The sequence below is a fragment of the Podarcis melisellensis genome (assembly GCF_964234715.1).
Source record: "Podarcis melisellensis genome assembly, chromosome: 10".
Lineage (NCBI taxonomy): Eukaryota > Metazoa > Chordata > Lepidosauria > Squamata > Lacertidae > Podarcis > Podarcis melisellensis.
Window position 1 is genome coordinate 43046288 of NC_138542.1, and position 18173 is coordinate 43064460.

At 38.8% G+C, this 18173-nt stretch overlaps 1 protein-coding gene across 9 annotated transcripts in view; it reads left to right on the forward strand.

The window, feature by feature from the left end:
• The window catches only part of CNOT4 (CCR4-NOT transcription complex subunit 4), a 54524-nt gene extending 39320 nt beyond the window's left edge, over nt 1-15204 (forward strand). For 4 of the 9 annotated variants that reach the window (XM_081929100.1, XM_081929102.1, XM_081929101.1 and 1 more), the window contains 2 exons: nt 12922-13134; nt 13841-15204. In XM_081929100.1, coding sequence (XP_081785226.1) covers nt 12922-13134; nt 13841-14142 — 515 coding nt within the window. In that variant the 3' untranslated portion in view covers nt 14143-15204. The remainder of the gene's footprint in view (nt 1-12921; nt 13135-13840) is intronic. The other 5 variants (XM_081929104.1, XM_081929106.1, XM_081929107.1 and 2 more) reach the window with 3 other exon arrangements.
• Nucleotides 15205-18173: the final 2969 nt, after the last annotated feature.

Consider the following 18173-nt stretch of genomic DNA (forward strand, 5'->3'; position numbering starts at 1 on the left):
ACACATTGAAGTGAATCCAGATAATCAGTATCATTCAGGAATACTTGGGAGTTGCTCTGCCACAACCTTTGGCACCACCTTCCCAGAAAATTAGCCCATTATGCTTCTAGGCTCTTCCAGTGTTATATCATCATTGACTTTTATGAAATGTGTGGACTGCTTCAGAAGATAATTAAATGTCATCAGTCTTGCAACTCAACCCTATGGAGCTCCTCATGTAGAATATGATGCGACTTCCTTCTTGTTCTTGAGTGCAGCTTTTCTTCCAAAGGAATGACTAAAGGAAGTATTGGGTGTTTTGTTTTGTCAGTTTGTATTATGTATATATATAAAACATAGTGTTTTATAGTTCTATATGTTTTTAAAAAAATATTCATATGTATAACACATTTGTACCCCGCTCTTCAGCCGTAAAAGCTCCCAGAGTAACAAGCAAGGCATTTGCTGCCCACAGGCTTACAATCCGAATGATACAACACAAAAGGAGAAAGAGGGAATGTGTTGAGCACTTTTTAGATGTCAAAGCAGCTGGCCCATGTATTTGGTCTCAATGTGTAACTCTTATGTTATTGTGAGCTTGCTTTACTACACTTCAGGGACCTTCAATGGAATAGCTTGCCTATTAACAGATTAGAAATGAACTTGGTTTCCAGTGACTGAAACTCAGCAATGTCCACTAGAGTCATTTTGTTTTTCTGGTTCATATTTTTCAAGCTTCTTTTCTGAGTTCTGACACTTGACTGGAAGCCTTCCTAGTTAACATCTGTTAATAGCCTGGTGGTCATGTTCCAACCTCAGTGTAAGCTACATATGTGCAGGGTTGGATGTTTGCAGAAAACATTGCAGCAGGTTATAGCCACAGTGCCATTGTAAGTCATGACCTCTGGTAATAGAGGGGATGCTGGCATATCGTTTGGACCTCCAAAGGTGAGCTGGGTCTGTCATGTATTGTCCAGTAAAGTATATGCGCTGGACCTTGCATTCATTTTACATTAGACTATTAATCTCTGTTAATTAGTTCATTTCCTGTCAAGTTAACACAAGATTATTCTATTCAAAGACTTTAAGATGATTCACATTGCCATGCTTTGCATTTGCACCTTTAACATATTCTTAGGATCTGAATTTATTGCAAATATTAGATACTCCAGCAGGCTTTCTTGATTTCATTTCCATTGAGGGACCAAGTAGGTAGGGAGAAAGAAAGAACTCTGGTGAAGATGAGGCCCAAGTTCTTACAGAAATATATTTTATTTCCCTTTTTTTCTTATCTTCTGTCATCATTTCTGTCAAATTAAAATAAAAGTGAAAATCTGATTATTGTGTTCAAAGAGTCTAAGTAAAATTAAAGCATTAAAATTCTGAGCTGAACAAGAAGAGGGCTTCCCTAGGCACATAGTTTTATCTTTAGTATGATAGTTCATGAGGATCATCACCGTCATACCTGTTCATTTTATGACCTTTTGTGTTGATACCTTGTCATGCTCGCTCTTGTCTGTTTCTACCATTTCTCCATTGCCAGTATACTTAGCAAACATTTAATTTAATTATTGCTGTTATGGAAATTACTGTGCTCAAACAGATAGCTAGCCCACAAGAGGGCAATCAGTGAGGATCTTTTATTCTCACGACTTTCCTGTTTCCTCCCACAGAATGTTGATTTATTTGCTGGTATATATGTGTCCTTATCTTATGAATGTGGCAGTACCTGTCAAGAAAGTCCTGTCACTTTGGGGGCATTGTAGATCAAGAGCAATGCTTAAAAATTAAGATATTACAGCAGAGCTTTAGAATAGAACTAGCTAGTAAATCTAGTTACCAGCACATAGAGATGTTAATGGAGAGATCACTCATTTTACTCTGCTATATTTCTATCAAATGTAAGGTATAAAAATGGGAATTGATTACCTCCCAATAGTGAAAAAAGCAAAAGCTAAATTCTGTGTTCTATTCTTTATAGTCCATGTTCTGTTTATCTGACCTTATGAAAAGCGGAATCTGGATTCCAATCTTTGCTTACAGAGCGCAGTGCTCCGCTGCTCTACATAATGGCTTAATAATTGTTACTAAGCACACAGTAGTGTTTGGGCCACTTTATTGACACGTCCCTGAAGGCTTCGGTCATGATCCAGAGCTGCATGCACAATTGACTGACTTTCTAAGTTTCCCTTTCAAGTACCCCCCTTGCTTTACTTAAAAACCATTTCTGCAAAGTTTGGATGTACCGGTATTTGTAAGATCTCTCCAGCATTTCTCCAAGGTCCCATTTCAGTTGCTGTCATGCCAAAGCACGTAACTTGTTTCTAAACACACTTAAAGTTTAAATGCTCTAACAGCATTTGTAGCACACAACATATGTGGTTGGGGTGTGTGTGTGTATATATATATATCCTGTCCATATTTGACTTGGATCACAACCTTAATTTAGAATTTGCAGGGAATGTAATTCCACCCCCCGAAACTCATCCCTTTTTTTGAAACTCTTCAGTTTGAATCGTAATAAATGTAAAACACAACATAAAAACAGAATGACATATTTAAGGGTATGTTCATTGGTTTACAGAGTAATTGTGATGATGCAACTAAACTGTGGCATGAGAAAATATTTATTTCTGCTCCAGTGCATTTTGGTTTTTTAAGTGAGATGCTTGGCTTTTCCTGTTCTCTAAGCTGCTTTTTTATATTAAGCAACCTGTATCATTTCCAAGTCTTCCAAGATACAGCAGTATCTCAGATTACTCATTTGAACTTCAGTATAACTAAATCCTAAACTAGAGATGGGCAGTCGATGGGCCACAGTTGCGTTTTGGACAGACTGCCCAATCCCAGGAAAGTATGTGTATATAAAGATATCTGCATTCAAGGCCTTTGCACTTTCCCCGGCATATCTTTTCAGACCTTGTTAATTGCTGCTGCTTATGCTGTATAAATACCAAATTCCATATGAGTTGACAGTTCATAGCTACTTCAATATTATTAGATGTCAACATTGCTGATATTAAGATTTATAAGGAGATAGTCTAACAAAGGAAAATTACAATGGCATGATTGCTTGCTCAAGCTCAAAAGTGAAGACACTTTCTATATGAATATGAAATGGCATCTTTATTTTGTCTTGATGATGCTTATGGGCTTTTAGGGGATTTTCCTGGGTTTCAGTTGTGTGACTCGGTTTCATAGAGAAATATATAGTAAGGAGGATTTCCTTATTTGATAATCTTACCCAAAATGATGCTGAAATGTGAGTCTAAGAGAATTAACAGTATTTTGTGCATCACTCACTGAAAGAGAAGTGTACATCTGAATTCAGCTTTGGTCAGGTTAGTTCTAAGGGGCACCTAGGTTGTAGATCTGCTCTGTTGGGTGCTGGAGAAGTGTCCCACTATCCAGCTGCCTGACAAATTCTGAAGTAGAGAGCTAGAATATCAGATTTGGGGCTTTCTACAGCATGTACTTTACACTTTTGCGAAACTAAACTCAAACCCCATTTCAAAGGTCTGTTCATGTCAGTACATTCAGGTTGCTATAATACCATGGAGGAGTTTGGTTCCAGAGCCATGTAAGCTTTTATTGTGATGCTCTTACCTATTGGGATAGTTTCCTGTAACCCAGCATCATGTTGTGTTTTATTCATCCTAGTTTAAAGTGAAAGGTGACACAGGTAAGCAGTATTGGACTGTTTAGCTATGTTACACTGTAGAGTAACTTACAGAATTGAATTGTCTTTTTTATCATTTTAGGTGTCAAAATGCTTTTGTTATCTAATGAAGTTCTTACCAAATATAAAGCTCAAAGACTACCTGGGAACAGGTCCCAGAATTAAATGTCTACATTTACCACGAGAAGTGAAGGGCAAAACACTTCAAAAAGAGAGCCATGAAATGCAGAATAGCTATCCAAAAATGGTGATGGCTGCTTGCTACACGTACATAGCAGTAGAAAACAGGTGTTGTGTTTTCTACAATGTAACTTGTGGAGCAGCTTTCAGAATTTAGTACGAATGTACTTTACATTAAAAGTCTCCTTTGTCTGCATAACTGCTGAGGGGGTTTATATTGCTAAGATACATTTTTTGTTTCGTTTGTAAAGATTGTTTTGTTTGAAAAGATTGCACAAACTGCCAGTGCTGGACTTCCAGTGCCTTGTCCTTTTTTCCTATGTTGATGTATTTGAAAACCCCTATGAAGCTTTTTCAGTACATTAGTTGTCATTGAAATAGTAATATTGAAGGGAAATATTTTTAAATTATTCAGTTATTCCAGAAAAAAAAAACAACTTTAAAGCTCTCCCAGATGCAAAAACCAGAACCTATTAAACCCTTTTCTCTGTGTGAGCATACCACTTTGCTCTATACTGCTGGTTTATCTCATTCAGTATTAGCAGCAGCATCTCTCCAGGGCAGTGTTTTCTCAGCTCTGCAGTCTGAGTTCCTTGAGATGTTGGGGATTGAACCTTCTGCATGCAAAGCAAGTCCTATACTACGGCCCCTGGCTCTCCCTGGGCATGACAGAATACAAGGCCTTAATACTAGATTTTCCTTTCCTTTCCTTTGGACCAGTCACTTCCCGTTCATTGGTTCATAGTCTTAGTCCTACAAAATAACTGGCCATGCAAAACCTGCTTATTATCAAAGGAGTTTCCATGTACAGTATGGTATGTACCAAATTTAATGGTATGATGTGTTCTTGGTATGTTTAATAATGGTATATTCTTGGCGGAATAGTCAGCCCTGGGTGAAGACATCAGGTGTTAAACACCATCTAACCCCAGGATCATTGGGTGGAAGAGTGTTTGAAATGTAATTGTTTCTGGAATGTTTTTAACTGAAACTACTCAGTGCACAGAGCAAGCATTGTAAAATTCAGTAGAACTTAAGCTCTAGAGGAGAAAACTAGTCGAGAGTAGGAGCCTATGGACACATGATGTTCCTGATGGTTTAACCATGGCTAAACAAAAGAACTGTTCCTAGAATCACTTATCATGAGCTGCATTCCCCTCTTTGCAGGAATACTTACTCAGCAGCAATAAAAGGTGGGGCTCAGTCATCCTCCAGAAGGTAGGAGACAAAGGAGAGCATGATCTCTTCATACCAATTGACTATGGTTAAACAACTGGAAAAGTTACATGTGCATTGTCAAGAAGTGTGGAACGAAGCATAACGCTGGCCATGAGTGTGAAATGAAAATTTTAGCCTCTGCAGAAATTGGCAGCTGGCCAGTTTACGTGGTGAATCTAGAGCCATCAGAGGTAGTATGCATAGGGAGTGTGAATGAACCAGAACCCTTTCGATCTTTTCACTGTGTGCCAGACTGGTGTACCCCTATATTTCTCATTTTTACAGAAGTCAGTTTGAATAAGGCATTGCTAACTAGTGTTAACTTCCACCAGTAGTAACAGCTTCTGTTGTGATGCCTCCTTTCCAAAGCTCTTGGGTTATTTTTATTTTATTATATTTTATTATTATTTATTAGATTTATATACCGTCTTTCATCAAAGGACCTCAGTGTGATTCACAAGATAAAAATAGATGCTTTAAGAGATGACGATAATCATTTTAACTTGGAGGAATACTTTACAGCTGAATCTTAAAATAAGCTAAGGCTTATTGAGCGGTGTACACATTCTAACTTACTGCAGGTAGACCATGAGATCACAGCCCTTTTAGCATATATTTTTTTCATTTTATTTTTGAAAAAGACTTCTATATTCCCTCTGGCATTACACTGCACAGGTGAATTATAGGCTTCAGATAGCAGATGAGATGGTTAAGTGCCTTGAATATTTTATAAAAAGTTGGGCCTGGCATCAGCACATGATGTGGTCAGTCAGATGCTGGAGCCCAAAGGGCCCCAGCTGAGTCCACTGCTGCTCTCGGCTGGGCAAAGTTATTCCGTTTTGCCATTCTGCACTGCTGAGGAGCTGGAGCAATGGCTATATACTGTCAGCGCTCTCAAAGTAGTATTGCTTCAGAATAATGCCATAACAGGAAAATGGGTGAGGAATTAAAATAGACTTCAGCGCTCTCTGTAGTCACTCTACTTCTATCTGCACCAAGCAGCAAGGAAAAGTTCTTAACTAAGCAGGCTCATAATTCCCCTCATCCTTTGCTTTTCAGTGCTAAGGAGCTCTGAGCAGTTGCAGCAAAGGAGCCAGTTTAATTGCTTTCCCGTGCCCCTGATACTGTGTTGATTCCCAGTGATGCTATGTCAGGGACTTTGGGAAGGGATTAAACAGACAGCTTCCTGACTTAACTGCAGTTGTTCATAACTCTTCTCACCACAGAGTGGAATGGAGGGAGAGGAATGCTTAAATGGCCCACCTGGCCTGTATAGGGACCCTTTAAAGATTTGCTTGCTCTGGTGGAGTGCCTAGCAGTCTAGAAGAACAAATGAGCTGTCTGTTTTGTGTCCCATATAGCAGCTCTCTGGAGCAATACCACATTGGGGTCGTAGAGAAATGCACAATAACAGCTTCACACTGCATACATGGTGCTCCTCTCTGAGCCACCACTGCTGTTGATGCCTCTGCTGCAACTCTGGACATCCCTGTCAATAAGTCCATCAAGGGTATGGCCATTGCAGGGGACACTATAGCCACTTCCCCTAGGTCCCCTTTATACATTTAGCTGGCTTTGGATGGAGTATAAATGTTGGTGATGGATTGTGATAAACCTGTGTCTGTCCTTCATTACCTCTGATTGTGCATGATGGGGGGGGGGGAGGTAAGATTCCCCCATGGAAAATTCATATGCCTTTTGGGTAGAAGGCTGCCTTAGAGCCCATCTCTCTGGCACCTAGTTTTGTGTGCAGAGACTTTTTTTGCATGGAGGAGCAGTTGTTTCAGCAAGCTTATATCTGCTGTCTGAAATGTACAGTTGAGACACAGATTAGCCACCTAATTTGCTGTTTCTTAGAATTAAGTCTTAGGTGTTGCAGGATTACTGTGTCCCACCATCTGGCTTTGGTATAAAGCATCTGACAGTGAAGAGCTTCAAACTATCGAAACTATCAGCGAGAGTTTGATAGTTTGTCGTGTATTCAAAAGTCCTGAATGTGTGCTAGAGAAGGGTTTACTAAAGTCCATTCTCCTATGAATCTGTGTTTGAATTTATTTGAACTAGACTGCTCCAGTCTGCTGGATTTCGGTATGTCATAATGTATCACCTCATGTCTGGGTTTTCATCTCCATCTAGTGGTGGAAAAGCAGAATTGCTACCTGTGAGATAAATATGAGTCTAGTATCTTAGATCAGCTATCTTCAACCCTTTCAAACCCAGGATCTACTTTTAATTCAAACATGCATTTTGGGATCCATTACTTCATTTTTTACCATATATTTGCATGATGGTTGTGCTTCTGTTGCAACCTACCTCGGATCAGTCCACAACTTACTGGTGTCTCCCAACACACCAGTTGAAGATCAGTGTATTTGGATTAATGCTTCAGGATTGGGATTCTGTGCCAGTTCCAAGCTGCTGACAGCCTCACAAGGAGCATACATTTCTTTAAAAGATGCTTTGACTAATATTTTGATCATGTGAAAAGTGAGACTATAGTTGAAAATGCTCTTTTGCAATATTTAGCTTTCCCCTATAAATTTCTGCCATAGTTCTTATTTCTCCTTTTATTCACCACAGCTGAGGAACGAACAGGGAAGCTTTCCAAGTAAAATTGCTTGACTTGCATGTTGCCATATCGCTTAGCATCTTCTACTATATTCAAATAAAAAGTGGGTTGTTTGTCTTATTTATTTATTTCTTGGGGGTAAAGAGCAGAATTTCCATTTAATGTGCAAGTTTAGGGGGTGGCCACTCAGAAAATAATTAACTTTCAGTAATGATTCTTCTGCTCACTTGGAGTAAGCCTTATTGAACATAGACTAATGAGAAAACATGAACAAGGTGAGGCTACATGGTAGTTAATATTGAAATATAAATATATTGGTGCAGATTATGTTTGAATGATGTTTATTAAAGATAGAATTAGTCAAAGGAAATTTAAGGATTCTATAAATAGGATGGTATCAGATTAAGCCCTACTCAGACCCACTGAAATCAGTGGACTTAAGTTAGTCATATCCATGTCAGTCTACTCTGAGAATGACTTGGTTAAATATGGCCCATACACTTCAGTTGAAGAATGTCAATTTTATAACAATATAAAAAACACTGTTGCTAATCTTCATTTAATTAAATGCATCAGCTTAATCTCTTAACTACTTGATCAATAACAGTTTGTTAAAACACGGGAAGCATTTACGTAGTTTTAAAATATTTCAATAATAAGATTTGATTTCACTTATTGTAGTTCAGGTACTCATATTCATTTTCAAGATTGTACATTTCTTCCTTAAGCCTAATTTACAAGGAAACAAAACATTTGCCGTCTTTCATTTCTTTGTGTTTTCATTGATGCAAAAATGGATTTCATTCATTAAAGTATTTATCCTCTGTCTCTTCTATTTAAAGTAACTATAATTTAAATAAGCTAGCATCATAACCCATGGTTTGAAATTGGGTGGTTTTGCAACTGACCATAGTTTGTGTTAAACCGGTATTCCTGGGTTCAGATGAATTAGGAATTTGTGACTAGTTAAAGGTAAATGTTTTCCAAGACTTTTCTGGCTCATTCATGTCACAATAAACCATGTTGTTGTGATGTTAGAACACCACCATTTTGTGTGTCAACAGCTACTTTCTATTAGTAAACTTGTTCTGCGATCATATTAGCAAGGATTCCTTAATCCAGCCCATTGCCTTTTCTTATATTCATCACTTTATAGCAGATACATTTTTTGAAAGTTGGTGGTGCGCCTCTGCCTGAAATTCATGCGGTATTCCTGTAGCATAGATGACTTCTGAACAAATGACAAATTACAGAGATGCTGCTAGAAAAAACATTTTTGCTTAGCATTTGCAAAAGTGACAAAGTAGTATCACACCATGCATTTGTGGATTACACATTTCTCACATCACACCCATTTCATAAGAGTAAATACAAAATTGACAGTACTTTGTCCTGTTTAAAAGTTGAGCTGCCCTAAATAGCACCTATTATGTATTGTGGCTCAGATTCCATTCTGGTTTATAAAGGAATATAACTCCCCTCTTACTAAAATTTGAATACCCTCTTTCTCTTTACTTACCTCCGGAGAAGGGGAAGAACAAACACTGGGGGGCAGAGTTAATATTTAAGGACAATATTGCTTAAAGTCAAAGATAATCCAGTTAAATATTTTTTTTTAGTTCAGTACTTAGAATGCAGGTTAATAAAATATATTTGAATCATACCAAAGCCTCACTATGTATTTTTTGCCTTTTGCAATATTGAACTTGGCTGATAAACAAAAGCTATTCCATATAGGCAGTATGGCCTTTCCTTATGACAGTTTCTTAGTATTACACAGAACAGGTTAACAGAAGACAGTCCCACCATCCCTGACTGCTTGGCCGGTTTGAGTCCAACAATATGTGGAAGTCCCTCACCTTAATATCCTACTGACACCTGTATTCCAACTGCATGTAGGTCTTTGTGGGAAGGAAGCCATGATAACACTATCTCTTGTGTAGTTGAGATTTCAAGGAGGACTGTGCCTGAGTTAGCCAATCCCAGAGTCAAGTACTTGAGCGCAGGGCTATATGTACTCTTAAATCAGGCATTCCCAAACTCAGCCCTCCAGCTGTTTTGGGACTACAACTCCCATCATCCCTAGCTACAGTAACAGGACCAGTGGTCAGGGGGTTTGGGGAGGCCTGTCTTAAATACTTAAGAAGAAAAAAGTTGCTGAACTAGAGTAACCCTTTCTGAATTCTACAACCTCTATTATGCATTTTCCTATCACCTTGTTTCGTTTCTATCATTTATCTACTCCTAACCATGGAGGAGAGGCCAGGACCAGCGAGGAGCCCTCAAGCCCCCATTCTACCTCACTAGAAATATTATGCAGCCATATTGTCACCCTGGGCTCCTTTGTGAAGAGGTGTAGAAAAAAAGAAATTAAACATAATACTATATTTGGCTTCTGAGCTTTCACAAGTCATTTATCACATATGCTTCAACCCTTGCGGTAAAAACAAAGAAGCCAAGGTTCTCAGTAAGCTAAATTCTGAGCCTGAAACCATATTCCCGTGTAGCAATTAATGTTTCTGCTGAATTAATGTGGTTAAGGTTAGCAGGGGAAGGACAAAGGAAATTCATGCTCCAGAAGGAAAGGATGAAGCGGGGAGACAGAACCTGCCTGCCCACTCCTTATTTAGTTAATGGTAGATAGCAAACTGGGAGTATTATATCTACACCAGATACCTAGTTGAGTGCACAGTGCACCTCTCAAAGCCTAGAGACTGCTTCTTTGAGCACTTGTCAGTATTTGAGAAGTATTTGTCAGTAGTTGAGGACAACCTTACTGCTTTTGTTTAGCCCTGAAGTGATAAGTAGTGTAGACCACCTGTTTCACGCAACAGTTCCTGTGCAGTGGTAGCTGAGAGGTCACAATTTTTGTGCTTACTCTTACACACTGATACTAAGCTAAAATAGCTTTCATTGGTTTACTAACAACAAATATGGAGCAACCCAAATTATTTCACTCTCTGAGATGGGTGCTGTTTGCCTTTCAGTGCTTGGTAGTCCACTTCTTCTTTCCCATGACTTGAACAGCCTCCAGGGTAACTTCTTGGTTAAATATTGTCCCCGTTTAAATAAATTACTGTCCATGCAGTAATTTGCTCCTCCGCCTATGGCAGACCATTTTCACTTATTTTGCAATTGATTTGACTCCAAACTGTGGTCATTTTCACAAAGGGTATCCATCTACCCCACGTCACCCTTCGGGTTTTGCTTTTAAAGTTTGCTTCTTGAGGAAGGGCAGTTATATACCCTTGGTTTGTGATTTGAAGGCTGCAATAGTTGTAACTTCAATGGGTGGTGAGTGATAAACATTGCTCCTCTTGCTTGTTTGCTCTTTTCCCCATTTCTCTCTTGACTCCCATTTCAGATCAGCTCTTAACTGTATATCTGGAAAGGCCTTCATGAGCATGTGCTCATCGGTACATAGTTAGACCCCCCTAAAAAGGAATATAGACAGTTTTCTTGTCAGACATAGCTTGGGTAAATGCTCTTAATAGTGGGCCTTTTTACAGATATAGATTGAAATCAGTCTAATGATTCTTGAGGATTTTCAATCAGTTATAGAAAGGCTGTATACTCTGTCCAAATGCTGTTCACAAGAGAAGAAAGGTGACTCTGGATTACTAGTTCTAGAAAGTATTGTCAAGTAATTAATCCTTACTTTGTATTCCCCCCCCAAAAAATCTGTCTTACCAAAGATGAGGATTTGTCACTTTAAGTATCCAAACAAATATGACAACTTAAAAACAGTTGCAGCATTTATTTTATTTTCAAATTCTGGTTTGGATCCAGACTTGGCTAATGCCTGCAAGACCCACTACCTAAGCAGAGTCCCACTCATGAGACATTTCCTCTAGTGGAAGAGGGGGAGATGACTTTTCAGTTGCCTGCTTCCCCTTCAGCTGCTTGTGTCCTCCAAAAAACAAAAAAAACCCCACCTGCTCCATGTGGTTGGAGAACCCTCCAGAACAGCATGGGGGGGGTGCTGGAGCCTTCAGGCCAAAGGGGAATCACCAGCAGATGAAACCCATCTCAGTCACTTGTAGGTTTTTAAACATAGAACTGAAATAACATACCTACAGAGATCAGCAGAACAAGAAAGCTCAAATAAATTGGGAATTAATGGTAGTTGAACAATAGATGACCATCTTAGGCTCTGTATGGAAATTCACAGATCAAAGGATCATATTTCTCCTTGCAAAAAATTTTCAACATTCTGTTTTTCTAAATACACGTGTCATGTCCAGCTTAACTTTTTTGTTGATTAAACCTTTTATAGAATTTGGATGTGTAATCAACATTTTTTAAAAACATAATTTTATAATGGGAATAAGCTGCTGTGTCCTAGGATTCATGTAGTCAAGCATTCTTTTGTTAACAGTGTCTACCTAGTTACCTCTGAATCTAATGCTTCCGGGATCTAATACTCAGAGGGTACTGCCACCGGACATCAAAGTGCCATTTAGTTATCACAACTAGCAACTGTTGATAGGCCTATTCTCCATAAACTTTGCCTGGTCCTTTGTAAATGTGAACTAGTCATATCTTCCGGTTATGAATTCTCTAAGACTTGAAGTCTTAGTTGTGTGTTTGACTGGAGTTCAAAGAATGCCATACAAATATTCCTAATATTTCTAATATTAGTAGAGGAACGATTTAGTACTGGTCATTTCTCTTCCCTTAGAGAGACTGAAGCCAGTAGTCATGTATATGAGTGTGGTTCTTTAGTGTGTCATTCATAACTTCAGAGCAGGTTGGAATTCATCTGAAAAGACTTAGGGATTTCCTTTTTCTTCAGAGTCTCTGTGCTAAAACAGGTTCTCCCTACCTCTGACAAAATACAAGTGATGTATAAAGTTTGCACAATTCTCTAACCCTGTTCAGATTCTGTAGCATTGTCTTGCATCTTCTTCAGTAGGAAGCTGTTAGAACTTCTTTGGTAAATCTAAAGAGATCTTGTCATTGGACAATGGGAGCTTTCATCTGAAGATGTTGTGTTTTTTCTTGCTAGTAATGAAAATCAGTGTGTTTTAACCATTGTGGTTTCAACCCTGATTTTCATGGGGAAGGACTAAGGTTTTTCTCCATCACATGCTTAAGTAATAGTGCGTACTGTGGCAGCCCAACATTCAAGCTTCATCTTGATTTATCATCATTGCCCCATTCTCTTGATAGGGAATCAGTGTTAAATGCTTAGAGAACCACCATCTTTCACTAAAAACAGCATCTGTTTCTAACTTCAGCTTTTTATTTTCTATCTTTCATTTTCTTTTTTCTTTTTTGTTGATAAATCTCCCAGACAACAACAGTTCTGTAGAGAGTTTAAATATGAAGGAATGGCAGGACGGGCTAAGGGCACTTCTACCGAACATTAACATCAACTTTGGTGGACTGCCCAATGCTACTTCCCCCTCCAACGCCAACCACAGTGTACCAACATCCAACACTGCCACCACCGACAGCCTGAATTGGGACAGCCCTGGCAGCTGGATGGACCCCGCAATCATCACAGGTAACAATTTCTCGCTCCTTCAGCTCCACTGAGAATTACCAAGTGCATATTTTGCACAAATTAATCAATGCCTTTTTTCGAAAGAAAGAAAGAAAGAAAAAGCAACTCTATGCGGTGGTCTCTTCCAGCTTCCATCCACCAAACTTTCTAGAGGTTCAAGCATCTTTTTTTGGGGGGAAACCAGGCATTAGCCCCCTCCATCCCAATATCCGTTGCATGTTCAGCGTCTTCCCAATACATCTTTAGACTTTAGTAGGTTGCCCTGTGATCTAATGGCTTGCCAGTTCTGTGCAATGAAATTCCTTAGGCACTGATACATTAACTGGACTCTTTTTCATTAAAAAGGAACATACTCCACTTGTTTATAAAGCTCTCTTATAAGGCTATTTGTGTTTCCCTTTTAAAGGCTAAAGCATGATTTGGAAAAAGGTAGAGGAGCATATGGTATCTGGTAGAGCTAGATTGTGAATAAATCTCTGGACGAATGTTGTAGAAAGTGTGAAAAGTTCTCCAAGGGGCAAATGTTTCTTGTGAAAGCTCAACTACTGTTTTGTCTGGAACACTGTTATAACAGTCCTTTGTACCAACTAATAATGTTTTCTTACCATTGCCATTGGTTAGGTTTAAGCTGACCTACTTCACATTTGAAGTTCTTGCTTGCTCTGACTTAACCTCTTTCTCCTCCTATGTTTTCTCTTCTTCCTAGGTATCCCAGCCTCCGCTGGAAACAGTTTAGACACCCTTCAAGACGACAATCCACCTCACTGGCTAAAATCTCTTCAGGCTCTCACAGAGATGGATGGCCCCAGTGCTGCCCCGACACAGACCCCCCACAGTAACCCCTTCAGCACACAGATTCCTCTGCACAGAGCCAGTTGGAATCCTTACTCCCCACCTTCAAACCCCGCCAGTTTTCACTCTCCTCCCCCAGGCTTCCAGACAGCTTTCAGACCCCCCAGTAAAACCCCCACAGATCTACTACAGAGCTCAGCGCTGGATCGTCATTAGGAAAAGTTCAAAAACATTAGAAATGCAGGAATTGCCCCACCCAGACTTCCTACACCCACTCATGGTCCCTCCTCCACATCTTTCTTTCTGAAGAATCCAGTTCCTGATCAAAACTCTTCCCCACCAGCCTCCAAATGCAATGCAATCACAGGGTCATAACCATATCTCTTTATTTTATTTTAAGATTCTGCTAAGCCAGTGTTTGAAATACACTGATGAAATTTCTTTAAACACACAAAGAAAAAAGAGAGAGAGAAATCAAAAGTGCATAAAAAGGAAAATATTATTTTCATAAATCTTTTGCACGGAATTACTTTAGCCTAGCAGAAAATGTCAAGTAGGGGGAAATAATATAAAATTCAGAATCAAATGCAGCGATGTAAAAGCAGTTTAATATAAATGAGAGATTCAAGGTATAGGGAAAAAACCAGTGGCCTGGCATTTATTTTGCATTCTGTGTGTCAGTATGCAGGGAGATAGCCCCCCACCCTCTGTTTGGGAGGGTGGGACAGTATTGTCAGTAAGATTTGTCATGAAGTGGGTTGAAGGACAGTCTGCCTGTTGAAATAAACTGACATGTTGCCTTGTTCCTAAGAAGTGGTTTAACAGAGGGATATTTTAAAATTTTGGCTTTAGATTTCAAGTAAACGTAATGTTTTAAAAATATTCACAGATTTAATACCTAGCATATACATGATATAATTATAAGCAGCTGAAACACGAGTGATATTTACTTCAGTCTTTCTGTCTCCTTGTCAGTCTCTCTTTCTTTTTTTTCTTTCCTTTTTTTTTAAAAAATCACCTGATTAAGGCACTCTGGGATAGCACTGCATTGGGGCCACATGATCACCATCAGGAGCGCAACCTTTGACGACCTCTGCCTGCAGCTTTTACTTAACCTTGTAGTTTCTGGACGTTTGTGCAGTATTGAAAGACAGGAAAAGAGAAACAGATAAAATTAAACATGGTTATAACCTGACTCTAAAACTAAAAACAAGGAAATGTACCTCTTTCTTCAGAATTAAAACTAAAATCTTAAATAAAACAGAAAACTTGATGACAGCTTTTTGTGAGTTCTCCTTCTTTGATTTTGTGCTCATTTTTGTCAGTTCATGTGATGGGTTTGGCAGAAAACATGCTCTCTGTGCATGCCCCATTGGACTGTTGCCCTTTCTGCCCTAGTGCCAACGTTAGCTTTTCTGTGCCATATCTTGCCCAGCTTTACTGTATTTCCCTCAGTTAACACCCTGCTTTTTGGCAATGCTGTCTCCAGAGTTTTTAAATTTAGGGGAATTTCCAAAGCGGATTACAAAATTGTTTAGTGTATATTGCATATGGGGGCTTACATAGACCAAAAATACTTACTAGATAGACTATGTTCTGTATATTCCCACTTTTCGCACACTGCTGACTGTTGATTATTACATGGAACTGCACATATGCATTTAAAATACACTGAGAAATAGGGTTAATATATCCAGGAGACAGTTCAATTTCTGGTTATTTGAGCTCAGAAAATCAGTGTGCCCTTTGTGCTGTAAACAATAAAATAATGCCTTTCACCACAGCAGCCTGGTTCAGACATAATCCTGGTCTGATAATGTAGGCTGCTTAAACCACAACTTCCAAACCAGGAAATTCTGTTTAAAGGGTTCTCTCCAAACCCAGAAAGCAGGATGGAAGGGGAAGGACTTGAAGGCAGCACAGGGAATCTATATAGCTTGTTTCAAGCCCAAATAAACCATGTTTTATGCTTCCAGTTTCACCCCAGGAGAAAGCAAGAGTGAAGCAGTTTTATGTATTGTTTTAATCCATAGATTCTAAAGTGAGATTGCATATGTGTCTGATAATCCTACATAAAAATATACATCTTGCATTTAGGCACCCACTTAATTCTCACTAAAGACTGAAATCTTACCTTGGAGTCAGCCCAGCCTTTCTGTTATGAGGAATATATTGTTTTATATCAGGATGGCATGCCCCATAGTGCATAGTTAGAGCTCTATAGGCTACCTCTAGTTATGGCAAAGTTTAAAGTTGGTATGTACTCACCGTGTGCAAATAAGATTGGGAAAAGTTAACATTTAAAACCCAGGCATTTCTGTTGTTTACATTTTTAATTTTAATACACAATTTATATACAGGAGGTCTAACTTTTGTAATGACATTCATTTTTATGAACATTTTTCTTGAATACAGTATTTTATCTCTGTGCATGTACAGGCCGCAAGTTGACGAAAGTCTGGTTCAAATCAGATTTTCAGCCACAAAACACTTTGTGTGGACTTAAAACAAGCTGTTAGGCATTAGCATCTGATTCCATCTTCTATAATGGGGACAATTCTCAAAGTTCTCAGCCTGTTGTAAAGACTACTGAGAATGTGTGAAGCATTTGGGCACTTAAAATTTGTGTGTGTGTGAATGTGCACATACAGTGTTTCCTATTCAAGCTTTGATCTATATCTATAAAATTAGCAAATATACTGGATATTCAAAGCAAGTTTTCTTTACATGAATTCCAAAACATTTTATCCAGTATGGTCACTTGTGCTTGCAGCCATAGAGCCATTGAAGATGCTTAGAAAAAGCCATGTAATCTTAGCTTACTAATGAACTAGCACTGACAACAGAATTTAATAGAAAACCGAGTTTATATAAAATAATCCTTGCATAATGAATGCATAAGCATTTGATACATACTGTGTATAACAACTTCCATGTTTGTTTAGCTGCAGTTGATTTACACACCAATTGACTTGCTTGGTATTACCAGAATTATTATTTTTTGGCCCCTGCTTTTGTTTATTGCTTTATGCATAAATTTAGGATGTACATCTTGTCCTCCGACTTTGATGCATATCTATATATATAGATTTGAAAGGAATGGATGACACCCGTTTTAGTTCTCCTGTTCAGTTTACATTCTCTTCCTAACAATTATAGAAAGATGGTGGTACATTCAGTAGATGATGAATGGATTCTACATCACTCTGGAAAATATAGGTATTTAACCAAGTCCTACAATTCCACTTGTTGCTCGCAATGCATGGTTTGGTACGAGTTGTTTTCTGGGTCCAGGGATTAAAAAGTAACCAAGTAAAATGCGTTAACATAAATGATAAACATTCTATTGCATTAATATAATGTGAATTTCCGAATTTCAAGTTCTGTGTCTGAAAGGGTTGACATGCAGGGACCTATTCAGCTGCATCCTAGATAATTTTTGCTCCCTAAGGCAAATGCTTAGTCACTTTGTGTAGATGTGACTCCTCACAAAAGGTTGCTTCATGTGTTGTATATAGCTTGCATTCTGCAAATGTAGATAAGTTCCAAGTTGCTGTTGAAAATCGCCTTCTCCCCTGCCAGTTGAAGTGTGTGAAAGGAAGGCTCTCCACACGCCTGGATTCTCTCTGTGTTTAAACTTGCTCTGAGCTTGCCGCTAGTGAGGTGCTGTATTCTCCAGCAATAGGGATGTCTTGGACTGTGTGTCTCAAATGCAATTTTTCTAACTGTAGCAAATGTACCCTGTCAGATCCATCATCTTGAATATAAATACGTTACCATTATTACCATCTCTGGTTTTAAGTGATCTCTAGTTCAGGAGTGGGATGATTTTGGCCCTGAACTAAAACTCCATTTAGCCCCAGTAAGCACAACGCAGCAAACATTGAGCGTTGTCAGTGCAAGCCTTTGGCAGCCTCTCCCTACTGAGATTAGAAAGACACGCTCCTTACTGAACTTCAGGCATGTAACAAAGACTTTCTTTTTACAGCAGGCATCATAAGTGTTCAGGTTTTTGCTGGTTTGGGGGTGAGTTTGTTTTGTTTTGTGTATGGTTCATTTTCATGTGCACTGCTTAGGAATGCTAATGATTAAGCAGTATATAAAGCCTCGGGGATGATGGGAGTTGTTGTTCACCAACATCTAGAGGGTGATAATGTCCCCACCCCTTCTTTAGCAGATGATCTCAATAGGGACTTTCCTTGAGGATGTAGCAAGGCACCACGCTAATTCTTATACCAGTTACGTTT